Source organism: Orbicella franksi, chromosome 14 (genome assembly GCF_964199315.1).
Source record: "Orbicella franksi chromosome 14, jaOrbFran1.1, whole genome shotgun sequence".
Taxonomy (NCBI): Eukaryota; Metazoa; Cnidaria; class Anthozoa; order Scleractinia; family Merulinidae; genus Orbicella; species Orbicella franksi.
Genome location: NC_138158.1, coordinates 7,937,759 through 7,951,495, shown reverse-complemented (window position 1 = coordinate 7,951,495; position 13,737 = coordinate 7,937,759). Strand labels below are relative to the sequence as shown.

The following is a 13,737-nucleotide window of genomic DNA, read 5'->3' as shown; positions in this document are numbered from 1 at the left end:
ATGAGGAATCTTTAAAAGCGGGAATCTTTAAAATGGGGAATCTTTAAAAGCGGGAATCTTTAAACTGGGGAATTTTTAAAAGCGGGAATTTTTAAAATGGGGAATCTTTAAAAGCGGGAATCTTTAAAAGCGGGAATCTTTAAAAGCGGGAATCTTTAAACTGGGGAATCTTTAAAAGCGGGAATCTTTAAAAGCGGGAATCTTTAAAAGCGGGAATCTTTAAAACGGGGAATCTTTAAAAGCGGGAATCTTTCGACTCAATCGCACTTAAACTACGCCACGATCTCGGTCGCATTTTAAGTTCTCTACAGGGTTACAGTTTCTGAAATTCGATCGGCCATCGATAAAGGAGCGCGCATTACCAACGAGCGCATCAACAACATCGGCATAGCGTGGGGGACAGAGAGAGATTAGGGCGAGTGAAACTAACAATTACAAACATGTCATCAAGATCGTATTTATAAATGGGACGATTATAACATCAGCTAGGCAAATAGAGACAATCTTGTAAGCATATATACACTTTAATTATATCATGGAGCGAAGTAACTTCTGTATGGAGCGAAGTAACTCTTGTATGGAGCGAAGTGACTTCGATTGTGGAGCGAAGTGACTTTTGGCTGGGGCGAAATGACTGGGGGCGAAATGACCATGGGGCGAAATGACCGGATACCTTCTGAACCACTCAAGAAACATCATTTCATGTTAGAAATTTATTTGCCCGATAATGAATGCTATTTTTGCAAAAATAACCATGTTTAATAAATCGTTATGCTCACTTCTTTAAGTAGTGATTTCTTTCCTGATGGCATTATGCTTAAATGTTGAGCCAGTAGCCACATGCTGAAGTATGCTTTACACTTTCAGCCGCAGCTAATACCAAAATTAGCATTTAGCAAACATTTGAAGTTATCGTCGTGAATCCTTCAAGCCTTTAGACAGCCGAATCACCGAGCCAAAAGGATTGAAATTGTTTGCCAAAATAAATCAAGTGGCTACTTTAACCAAAGATCATAGCAAGGCTATCGAAACCACCAAAATTTAAAATGTTTAATCATCCCTATTAAAAGTTGTGTCAAATCAACCGTTACTGAGCGTCGCTTTGCTTCGGCTAATTATATAACCGTTCATGTCGGCTTGTCAGTTCTTAATTTCCAAAACCCCTGAACCTAATGTACTGGATGTGGCTCTCAATACGAAACAATAGCAATTATTTCGCCGAATCTTCAGTAACATATAAAGACGGAGGGTGTATGTTGGCACAAAGCGAGCACCAAAACTATATTTACAGTTCCGTGACCGATGGAACCATCCGTTGTCTGTAACATAAACATAATATAAAACCTTTATTTTAACACTATGGTTGAAGATCTCGCTTGTGAATGGTTGGACATGTATTAGGTGTTCACGGTAGGAATGAATTTTACTCTCTTGTGAGATATGTTCGAATGATGTGCGTATTATCTGCCAGTTGGTGCCAGAATGTAGCACGAATATGCAGACTTAAATTATAGTTTTACGCGCTATAAGGTGACTTTTCGTTGATGTTCAACGAGTGCTGTTTGAAATTGAAGACTGATTTAATAATTCGAATAATGTTAACAAATGTTAGACCTTTCCGCTCAGTTTTTAAACTGTATATGAGATACATTTTTGATAAGAAAGTTGCTGTGGTTTTCTACGAACAGTACGTAGTAGTCTAGTCAGTTGTGCTTCGCGATCAATCCGTCCCTACTGATGGAGAATCGAACTACAATTCAGATATAGATGTTAGTTAATTAATTTTCTGTTTTACGGGGATTTAAGAAAAAGAGATCCTAATATTAAAATAATTTGTAGACATCTGGCTTTGACATTGTATTTGCGGATGATGGGCTCTCGGTGTTTCAAAAAATGTTGAACAAAATTAGCTTCATTAAATTTCGCGAAGAGAATAGTACCCGGTTTGAGAAAGGAATTATACTCCCTTCCAGTTTCTTGACATTGGCCCGCCGAATGGATGGCAACCATCATAATAACAAGCTGTTAGGGTTTGTTACAAATGGAACTTACTTTCAATATTTTCCTTTGAAGCTGGTTAATGCGTTGTTAGAGATTGGGGTTCTGTTGGCAACTGGATATGATCAGTGGCTGTCGAATTAAATGGTACATGGATTTTCGCTTCGTTGACGATAGTGACGATTTCCAGATCCACTATTTTCTCTTAGAGCCAAACGGTGGAAGATTTCTATTCCTTCTGGTTGCATTCAAGAGCACAACAACTCGTAGACACCGCGAGATTGACGACGAAACAAGGCTCTTACGAGAATGCCAGACGACGATCGAATAGTATCCCATGATACATCTGGTTTAGGCTTATATTATCACTGCGTACGTGACGTCATCATTCATTCCACGCTCTCTGGATGAAGCCATAGCGTGCTTTCACACTTGTCTGGATTCCGTGGCTTCTGCTTTTAAGAGTACCTAGTTAGTTTATATTCAATGCGTTTCAAAGGAGAATTTTGCTGTTACAGTGAAGGGTTTTACTTGTGTTTCGTTGGTCTGTCGAGAAATACATATAAGCTATGTGGAAAGCATCGACGAACGAACAAGGGCTCTCGTTCCTGTGGTTGTTGTGAATTCGCCTACGGACGAATTATTCGCTGGGGTAAGAAGCCCTGTGAAGATAAGAATAAGTTACAGCAGGTACATTCTCCGAAGAGAGGTTCTGGGGTTTTCTGATTTTTCTTTTGACATTTCTTGTCCGCTTCTTAGCAAGCTTGTTCCGTGTTGTGCCGTTTGCTGCATGACATCTCTTGATTACGGCTCCATTGAACTATTGAAATTTACGAAGTTAAACACTCCGTTATGAAGGCTAGTTATAGCTGCTGAGCATTTTGCAGTTTCGGAAAGAATAGTAACCAAAACACCTTCGAAAATAATCATTTTGACTCTAAAAGATGACCAAGCTCGGGAATAAAGTGCCAAACGAACTGAGACTTGAAGCAGACATTCACACACGCAACACTGGTAATTGCACTGGTATGTTACGAAATTTCAGTCCACTTCGATCGCTTGAAAGGTCATAAAAATGTGGGTACTTCTCGGTACTTCTTCGCCAAAAATCATTATTATGTCTATATTCTGTGGCGTGATGCCCAAAAATCGAAGACATCAACATACTGTGCAAAGAAAAGCGAATATTCACGACCTTGTTTCGGGTCAACGAACACTTTGTGATGCGAATAGTCACAGAACACGATCAACGACAAGAATACTATAATAAGGCGGCGCTCTTAAACACTTACAAATCATTATAATCGCGTCAAACATTTAAAGAATGCACTTTTCTAACCTTTTACTGCAATAAAAATAAGAAATAGACCGCGGAGAAAACCACGTTATTTCACGCTGAGATCCATGATAACTTCGATGCTGCGTCACGTACGTAGAAAATTGCATCATGGGATACTATTCGATCGTCGTCTGCGAGAATGCATTGTCATTAAAAACTACCGAAGCCTTATTAGCCTCGCTTTCATGCATCTCATCTCAGGCCGACGTGTGCATTCCGCGACAGATGACAGATACAAGGTCAACCGCGATGTGGGAAAAATAATAAAAAAATAGATTATGGAAATCGAAAAACAAAACTTCCACTGGATTTTCGAAGCGCAATTCGTAAGGAAAGGGGAAGAAAACTTCTACCAGTCCGGCGCTTTCAAAGAACTTTTCAAAGGGATCTGTTCTTTTTTGCTTTTATCCGTTCAGTACTTTTCGAGAAAAATCTTTCGAGCGGGTTAGAATGCAATTTTTGTCAGCAGCATGGGGTCTCGTGTGAACCAGTCATGCAGAGAAATGACAAGACTTATTTTCGAACTAAACTTAGGATAAACAAAGAAGATGAGTTTTTTCTGCCCAGTGCTTTGAAAGTGCTTTCCAGAGAGACCTCTCCCGATCTAAACGGTGCGGTAGTTCTGGAAAAGCAGCTTGTTTCACCATGGATCGGCAAACTCTGGTAAATGTTATAGCAATTAAAAATTAAACATGCAAAAATTTGCGCGCGCACAATAAGATTTTCGGAGCGAAAGTTCTAAAAAACGGGAAAGAAATATTTTTACCGTCTTGCGCTTTGATGGAAACTTTCAAAAGGAATTTTTTTGCCTTAATACATTCAGTGCTTTTCGAGAAACGACTTTCCAAGTGGTTAATAGAATGCAATTCTTGTCAGCAGCCATGGCGCCTCAGGTGAGCCACCCATGCAGAGAAATTCAATAAAAGAATTATTTTCGAAGCAGACCTAGGATAAACACATGGAAGATAAACTTCTTCCAAGCGCTTTGAAAATGCTTTCAAAGAAACCTCTCTCGATCCAAACGGCTTACACTGGATGAGATTTTTTCGGTGTCCTACTAGTAAATGTTGCCGGAGTCATCAATTTTAGAGTATTCGGATTCGATAGGCGTGAACACTGAAAGGATATTCGAATTCCTAACCGTTTCATACACGAAGATAACTCCGGGAACATTCATAATATAAAAAAAGAAACAAAAATTCATCTGATGGAATGGTTAACAAGTAGTTTGTTGCCTCGACAAGGTGAAACAAAATGCCGCCAAAAAGAAGGCCAGGAGTAGGTTGAGAGAGTCTGAAGTTTTCTTTCCACTCGCTGATCACGCGTTTTCCATCATGTTGTCCCACAGGCATTTGTTCTTAAACAGTCATGGTCTTCGATCGTGCCATCGTCTTCGTCCCCGATAAAGTCTGGAGAACGTCAACATTGACTGCGTCAATAACTTTGATTTCTGAGGAATATGGCCCATTATACTGCAAACTCAAAATTATCGGAGGCGGAAAAGTATCCGGATTCGAAAAAAAATCGTTTACACGACAAAACTCTCCGGATCCAAACGTCTTCGTACGGTAAGAATATCGTTCGCGGTCAACAAGAGGTTGTTATTAACTTCAAAGCGGAAAAACGTACGGCGCTTCTTTGTGCGCATTGCTTGCCATACTTGCGGCTCAGACAATCGAGTAGATAGATAGATAGATACATAGATACATAGATACATAGATAGATAGATAGATAGATAGATAGATAGATAGATAGATAGATAGATAGATAGATAGATAAACTTTATTTAAACACGATAATAATTAAAGCTGAAAGCTTGTGGGGTCGTGTATCTAAATTTAACTTTGCTAAAAATTTAAAATTACGATTAAAATGTTTAGATTACAATTCCTAGATTTACAATACAATTGTAGGTAATTTTTTTTTGAGAATATAAAGTACTTTATTGGTACGTTTCCTGCACTACTGGTAATTACAACAACTATCACATATATCGCCTAACCTACTTTATATTGGTTTCAACAGTACTAACGTTAACATTTCTCTTATGTATAACTTAACTAATTTCATTTTCTCACAAAAGCGCAAAACCTTAAAAGGTTTCGCGCTTTTGTGAGGGGCATTTTTTCGTAGCTCACTGACGAAAGCTCTCTATTCTGTATTCAAATAAAACTCTACTAACAAAGACAGAAAGGTTAATAGCTTGGTTATGCATCTTACTGGTGTGTATGTAGTATTTCATAAATAAGATTGTGTAATTAAATTCATTTAATATTTCTTTTTCGTATGGGCAAGATGTGATACCAAATAGTTTCTCTTCAATTGTTATATCAAATTTTGAGTTGTTGGCCGCGTTAAACCAGTCAATTACGTTGTTTACGAAAATCTTTACAAATCGACAGTTAAGAAAAGTGTGATCAATTGAATCTTTTTCACCTCAGTAGAGACATTCATCATCCGCTTTAATACCATATCGATGAAGCTCTTTTGTAGTAACTACAATCCTATGAATTAATTTAAACTGGAATTCTTTCAACTTTGTCTCGTTGCAGATACTCTTTAGGGAGGTGAAAATTTTTTTCCAGGCATTCTCATCTAGTCTTATTATGCTGTTCCAATTCATTGGGCCAGTCTGGCTGACAGTGTGAATTTTCCAGTTTAGTAAACCATGGAGGTCTCTAGTTTTAGCATTATCCAGTTGTATTTGTGCAGAGTCGTCTGACTGAAACAGAAAGTTATTTCTTGTGTATAGTTCGTTTTCCAGTGGCTCTGTATTTCTTGCTTTTCTTTTGTTTTCTTCGACTCAGGTAATAATGCGAGCTGCATCGCTGCATTGGTGGAAAGAACGGCGGACTGTGATAAGGTACGGGAGGATGTCCTTCAGTTGATTTATTTATACTTCGGCAAGCATGAATTTTTTTTTTCGGCATTTCACTGTGAAGAAAACAAGGCTCCCCCTACCTTCTGAGGGGCTCTCTTGCATATATATTCAGTGGTTTGTTTATATGGATGCAATATTCGAAGAGGGTTTGTGGAAAAATATGTGTCTTCGCACCGACATTTCTTGTATACCTCGACAAATGCACAAAGGGTTCGGAAGCCCTCTTTAAGTTTATTTTGTCCGGAAAAAACTGATTCCCCACGCAAACAATACCCCCAGCTTTCCATTAGTGACGTGAAAATATTGCTGCTTGTCGAAAAAATTGGGAAAGCATGTCAAATTCATAACTTTTTTTGTTTACACGATGGACAAAATTCCCGCCTTTTTTCAAACTTGGAGCCTGACGCACAGCCAAAACTCGCGCGGGCTTATTACGTTTTTCCGCTCTGAAATTATTAACAGGTATGCAAATCCGGCTTATGTGTCTAGGATACTGTGTTTTACGATGACATAAGGCTGAGAAGATTATTGTAACAAAAACTTTTAGTCCCTGAAGTGTGCTATTAACTCATTATTGGAACTTAGAAGAACTTAAATGATCATTTTAACTGAAAAGTCTTTTTCTTTTGGCCAAGGATGTAAAATATCAGCGCCTACACTTTCGTTTTCATAGCTGGGGCATAGGATCGAGTGTGGAACAAATTGAGGCGACTGCGATCAGGTGGCTTATCATGCCCTGATTTGGGTTAGAACCGATGTCACGTGATAGGCTGGTACTTAATTTCTCTGCAATCTCACTAAATGATCTTCGATTTCGATGAAAACGATCACCTTTTGCCTTGATTTTGGTGTGGACAATGGGCGAAAACACATCATAATTTTTTTTTCCGACGACGGCGTATCATGTTTAGGAAAACAAAAATCACGTAAATGAAACAGCTGAAGTGATAAAATCGAAATGACTTTGAAATAGGAAGTAAGAAAATTCACCATTTTCAAGATAAAATTTGTCCAGGAAACCTGAACTTTGGCTTCGATCATTTCACGTTATGTGATTTTTTACTGAGAGCCAAGAGAGATTTACAAAGGTTTATAACGCACCTGCAAAGGCCAGTGAATGGTAAGTTAAGGTCCCGCCCATACTACTTCGAAGGAATTTGAAAACAAAGGTTTCACTCTGAAAACGCATCAAGTGTTTTCTGTTCACACTACGCCAGAGGAAATTGAAAACGCAACAATCGCCAGTCATTTGAGATTTGTGTTCCAGTAAACCTCGGGCAGGGAAATCACACGACTTTCGTGACGCCGTCGTTTTCAAAGAGTGGGCGTCTCAAAGTTCCTCCGGTTTGAAAAGCGTTTTCCAAAAGCTCCGTTTTCGTGACGGATTATCGAGGACGGTAGGCCTAACCGTAGAAATAAAGCTGCGTTTTCAAATTTCTCCCGAGTAGTGTGGACTTGGTCTTAAACCTTTTGTTTTGTTTTTTGAAGTTCGTGGTCGTGGTTTCGGGAATTTCATTTGAATTTCAACATAAACTATTCACCTTGTTCTATCACGTGTCCGCTGAAGGTAAACTGGCGCTTTGAAGTTTTGCCGTACATTCAATACGCATCTAAGCTTACTTACGAAATGCTTTCTTGCAGAGACCGTTAACTGCTTTTAACGTGGAAGAGGTTCGTACACAAATGTTAGAGTTGTAGAGCTGGTCCACGGTCTTAGAGGGAAGTCGAATGCAGTGGGTACAGGGAGTTCGTTGAACTTACAGTACGTCTTAATAACTTTGAAGGTAAGTTTCATGATAATTTTGTTTCCATTCTCTATAAGATCATGATAGCTACATGAACGATGCTGTCTAAGATTATTCTTTTAACTAAACTGTCTTCTAACTTACGTCAGAACACTTTTGTTTTTCGTCGATTAATATAGGTAATCAAATGATTTCGAGTGCAATTTGGAATAATTAAGCACAAGTAAATTTTATTAAGACTAAAAAAAATTGGACGAGCCGGGCTCGTGAAAGTTAGAGTCTTTAAAAAATTTGCGAGTGCTTATTTATTCCAAATTGCACGCGAAAAATCATTTGATTACTTGTTAATAATGTACAAGTGACAATTTCTGTCACGCTTCAGTATTTTACGTCAGAAATGAAGCGTCAAGTTAATGTATCTTTATTGTATGAAAACTGAGCAGTTTCGTTTAACTGTGAAAAGTAGTCTTTATTTTACATTTGAATTGAAGAAATTGACCACAAAGCAGAAGAAAACCTCCCTGCCGTTTTAATACGACTTTCTTTGCAACTGTTTTTTTGAGTGATTGAAAAACTCTGTGCCGCGTTCAAGCTTATCTTCGCCGAGAAGCAACTCTTCAACCCAGCACAAGTTGCTTTAAACAAAATGCCGAGAAACACAAAGCTAAAATCTACCAAGATACTGATTTTCTTAGTGACTGAAAGACATTTATTAACTTCTTCATTGGACGTTGTACAGGTTAGATTTGCGTTTGTCGCGTTTTGTTTGTGAACTATCTTACCTAATCTCGGCTCTAAGCTTTGTTTTTTCGCAAACGTAGAACGCTTGCCCCTTTCGTCTTCAAAATTAAGATGTGGCAGGTTCTTAGGGCGTCTTGTTGTTGCGTTCCTCTTCGCGTTTTGCGAAGTAGTACTAATGGAATTTTAAAATTTACTTTTTTAAACTGGGATTTTGTCATGCCGTCGTGATCGGATCCGGCATTTTTCAATTCAGCCAAGCTCAAGTTTATGTTTTTGTCCTCACGTCGTCTGTGTATATTTCTTATCTTACACACTTCACGATAACTAGTTTGTAACTTTTGCTGAACTTTGTGTTTTGCTTTGTTATCAAGTCTCTGTATTTAAACTGATTTAGGTTAAGAGTTTGAATCTTCGTCCAACTTTTGTCCCCCGTTTTGTTTGACCCGCTCAATTTTGTCGGAGCTGTCAATCATTTTCAATTTCACCGTTTTGCACTCACTTTCACCGTTTAGCACTCAACTTCACTCTGTTTGCACTGGTGAAATTGCCCTGATTTGGGATTATTTGACATGTTCTCAGCCAATCAGACTGCAGAAATTGTTACTCAGGGGGGTAATCGTGCTCGTAATTTTAAATCGGCCACCGTATTTTAAAATCACTCGCGCGATTACTCCCTAAATTGTACTCCAATCGGTCCAATTACTATTACTAACAGTTAAACATTTAGCCCACTTCCCAACTATCTCCGTCTATATCAAATATATCTAGAAATTTCCAATAAGGCAGTACCTCTGCCTCTCCGGGGCCCTCCCTAAAATGGCATCCCTAAAATGGCCTCCCTAAAATAACTAGTGTATATCACTTGATTGCACACACTGAAACTAAATCCTACGATTGGTTTCTATTATCCAAAGTTCAGATAGTTGATCAAGAAATCTTTTCTTGGCTAAAGCTTTTGCCAAACTAGTGTCCAGGACATCATTGGTAACGTAAATAAAATACCTAACATTAGACCTAAAGTGCAATATTGCAATGTTCAACTGTGGTCAGATGCTCTATATATTACCTATGTCTTTCAGCTCTGGCCTTCAAAATGTGAGTATGGCACAATCGGATGGCGGTGTGTTGTGTTCATACAGTAGGTGGTTGTAGTCTCGCTGTACCTCTTTAATTGACTGGTTTTTAATGTCTGAAACAAGGTGCGGTTTTGGTGAGCTGTAGGTGCCTTGTTTTGAATGTCCTCGATTATGACAGGTATTCGTTCGGAAAACATCTTGTTCCCCCGTGGATAAGCACGATGTTGTCCGTTGGAGGCAGCTATAGCTACATACGCGAGCGCCTGGCCTCGGAATATCAGCTCTGTAGAACAAATTACATGTACCTGAGAAATCCACCAACTCTCTTGGTCGTATTGTGTAGGGTAGGGCAAAATGTGCTTGATGGATTGATGATGAAAAGCGTTAAAGAGAGCATCGAACCACATCACTGGAACGACTAACGGTGGTTCTTTGATACCACATATCAAGCGTCTTCTTTCCAAAAGAGCGTTACCAGTATTTTTATAGTTTGCAACACCCACTGCTGGTTCATCATCCAAAAGCCATTGTTCAAAGGCTCTAAATGGTGGCAGGCTCTTTATTTCTTGAGAACTAAACGAGTTGAATCCAAGATCTACATCATCATCTAAGAAGATGTAGTAATGGTAGTGACGTATTCTCTCTATTGCAACAAAGTAAAGCAGATTTCGTCCTGTGGTCCAGGTGCTTTCTTTGGCAAATACATAGGAAATGTGTGATGGCTTCTCGTCTTGACATTCCTCTTTGTAACTTAGTACTATTACGTCACAGTTGCAGGTCTTGTTATCTCCGATCCTTGTCGATGAGGCCAAGTGTTGAGGAAGACATTGTTCGGTTTGAGTGAGATAAATGAATGGCTTTGAAGTTATTGAAGTTGACTTGTCAGCTGTTGTCGTTACTGTTGAATTGGATTCGGCTTCACGGAAGTGGGACACTCTTGACGTAACTATTTTAGCAAAGATCAGAAGAGAACGACAAAGAAAATTGATTTTGTTGTGACTATTACAACAATAAATTAGAGTTCCCTTCACACACATTCCGGGAAAAGTCACGTGGCCTTGAAAGCTATTATCAACGGTTTTACATAGACGCTCGCTCCAATTTTCTCTTTCGGGGGGAGGGGAGGGGGGTCGATTGTTGGCTGTAGCTTTCTAACTAATCGTAAAGGTTACTAGTTACGTACTTTAAGAAAAAAAACAACTTTCTAACTTTCTGATTGGTTTGCTGAATCTTAGATACCAGGCTTTATACTTATGTTTGACCGTATATAGAGAAATATTGCGGCAACTGGTAAAAGAAAGATCTGTCGGAAAAAATGTCTGCATAACAGTAGATTTGATAAGCTTTTCTTTTTAACGAAATAAAAGGAAACGCTATCATGCAAACTACATAACCCAATTAACTGTCAATATAAATTCTTAATATATGGCTCTCTCCGTGAACAGGCAAAATGTCTGAATCCGAATCCAAGAAGGCGCTGTCTTGTCCCTTCGGGATTACCCGCTGTGTCCCGCAAAAAAGTGTTCTGTTTCCATATAAGAGATTTTATATTGACCAAGCGTGAGGTCAAGATGGCTGGGTATTGACCTCTTTCTTTGTTTTTTTCTCTTGCGTGTCATTATGGACCTAGACTCTGTGACGGTCAACAAACACCCAAAAAAAGAACTTGGCTAATATCCAGCCTTATTATCCAACTGCAGCGAATACCGTCCAAATAACAGTGCAAATATACAGCGATATTGTACAGCTATTTTGTACAGCAGAAGACCTGTTTGCCGTACAGGTCGGCGAGCGCACGCAAAACTGTCACACTCTCTCTCTTGTCACTGATAAATTTATTGACTACAGCAGTTGGATAATAAATCTCTTATCAGATGTTTTGGTGTGTAGTATCGCTTTTTATTATCCAACTCTGCTTCATAGAGTACAAATAACGCGCGAAGCGAGTACAAATATCACGCGATATTTGTACTCGTCTTATTCCTCCTGGCCGTGTGAAAGGTTAAAGAGCTTGGCAAGTCAGAATTTTGGGACAAGAAATCTTTGGATAATAAATCACTTATTAGATGTTTCGGTGTGTAGTATCGCTGTATATTTTTACTCGTTGTTTGTATTTTGACGAGCCCGTAGGGCGAGTAAAAATACAAACAACGAGTAAAAATATACAGCGATACTACACACCAAAACATCTAATAAGATATACATATTTTTACTCGTTGTTTGTATTTTGACGAGCCCCCAATAGGGCTCGTCAAAATACGGCACAACTCGTAAAAATACACAGTGATACTACACATCAAAACATCTAAGAAGATATATGTCTTGACCTCACGCTTGGTCAATAACCCGTATTTAACAATTAGATTATGAGCTCGAGGGCAACTATCAGACCGATAGTTCCTAGACATTACACTCTATTGTCTTTATTGTTCACCATTAAATTTCTTCCGCGGGCCAGTTTAAAAATCGCATTAAATTTTTTTTAACTTTTTAAGATGAAAGCCGTGAAAAGTCAAAGGTAAAATTTGAAAATAAAAAACAGATTAAAACCCATATAATTCAATTTCAGTTGTTTATTTTCTATAAGTCCGCTTGTTTACACAAAACGTTTCTCGGACCAGTACTATCCATCCGGGTATTTTTCTCGGACGGGCACTATGGGCTGATAGTGTCTCTCTGCGGATGAACAATATTACGTCACGTGATCAATTTAAACCAATAAGAATCGGAGAAATTTAGTGGTGAACTGTAATGGCTGATAGTATACGAGTAGCTCAGCCAATCAGATTGCAGCATTTGCATTAGTATACTAGTAAAATTCGACTAAAACTAATTAGAATATGATACGAAACGATGTAATCGAAAGGGCCTGTGCAAGGACAACAAAAGAGGACTAACTACAGATCTCGGCCGATGGAAACGAAGCACAAAATCTGTCATTCAATATCCTGTAGCAATTAATGTCACTGATCTTTACACTGATACTAATAGGAATTCGCTGTGCATTCTTGAAGGCCAAAAAATGTAACGTTTTCTTACCTGTATAGTTTCCATCCAGTCGACGTAACTTAAATATTGAACTCCAGTATGAAAGAATAATTATAGCCAAAAAAGACAATCCAACAAAGAGAGCAGTAAACAACTTCAGGAATTCTATTTTCTTCATAACTTCAGCAGATTAGTAGTAGCCTTTTTCCAGCACAAAACCTTAAAAAGAAAGATACTGAATTATATAGTGTGATGAACCTATAAATGTACAGCATGTAACACCATAAACCCCTAACACCTACAACAGACGTAATAAGGTTAACCGTAAATGTCATGAGCCGACCCATTCCAATTGGCAGTCACATGATTTCGAGCGCAGTTTGGAAAAAAAAATACGCACGGGTAAATTTTATAAAGGCTAACAATTTGTAGCAATTTGTAGTCTCTACGAGTTTATATTTGTTGTAAATTGTACAAGGAAAGCAGTACGTTTTTTCATCTTTGAGGTTGCAGAATTTGCGAAGGAAATCAAAAAGCAAATGAAAAGCAAAAACAATAGAACAAAAATGCAAAGTAAACAAAGGGCCTGCTGCAGTTCTCTAGGCTGAACTGTTTTTCAAGGGTTTGTGAAACTATCTGCCTTTTTTGTGGCTACTCTTGCTAGGTAACGTAGCCACAAGTTAGGATAACTCCTGCCTTTCTCGCCAATTTTTATTGACTACTTACGCGCAACGTAAACGTCCTGGTTGGGAGCTCGAGTTTTCAGGCTGAAGAGTTTATTTATGATATGTTTGTCCTATTTTGGACTAGTAATCACACACAGCATTCAAACAATGTGCACAGCGAGTGTTTCTTTGTAAAGAGATTTTAGGCTTCTTGAAGGCGTGGAGAGAATTTTCTGCGAAAAAGGTCGCGGAAACGATCGCGATATTGTGAGATGGGCATTAGTACAGTTCAGCATTGCGAAAT

At 38.6% G+C, this 13,737-nt stretch overlaps 2 protein-coding genes across 2 annotated transcripts in view; both read right to left on the bottom strand.

Moving 5' to 3' along the window:
- The window catches only part of LOC145468468 (BTB and MATH domain-containing protein 36-like), a 36,582-nt gene extending 34,504 nt beyond the window's left edge, over positions 1 to 2,078 (bottom strand). Inside the window, exon 1 of the mRNA XM_081452210.1 lies at positions 2,053 to 2,078. The gene's annotated coding sequence lies outside the window, so the exon portion shown is untranslated. The remainder of the gene's footprint in view (positions 1 to 2,052) is intronic.
- Positions 2,079 to 9,755: 7,677 nt separating this feature from the next.
- LOC145467845 (uncharacterized) lies at positions 9,756 to 13,055 on the bottom strand. Its single transcript, XM_081451454.1, has 2 exons — positions 12,820 to 13,055; positions 9,756 to 10,726 (listed from the first exon to the last, which is right to left on the bottom strand). Exons 1-2 carry the CDS (start codon positions 12,944 to 12,946, stop codon positions 9,780 to 9,782), a joined length of 1,074 nt encoding a protein of 357 aa, XP_081307580.1. The 5' UTR covers positions 12,947 to 13,055; the 3' UTR covers positions 9,756 to 9,779.
- Between the last annotated feature and the right edge of the window lie 682 nt (positions 13,056 to 13,737).

Coding starts and splice junctions, on each gene's coding strand:
- LOC145467845 (XM_081451454.1), bottom strand. CDS start 12,946: ATGAAGAAAATAGAATTCCTGAAGTTGTTTACTGCTCTCTTTGTTGGA. Junction 10,727..12,819: donor ACTGGATGGAAACTATACAG/GTAAGAAAACGT, acceptor TTGCTAAAATAG/TTACGTCAAGAGTGTCCCAC.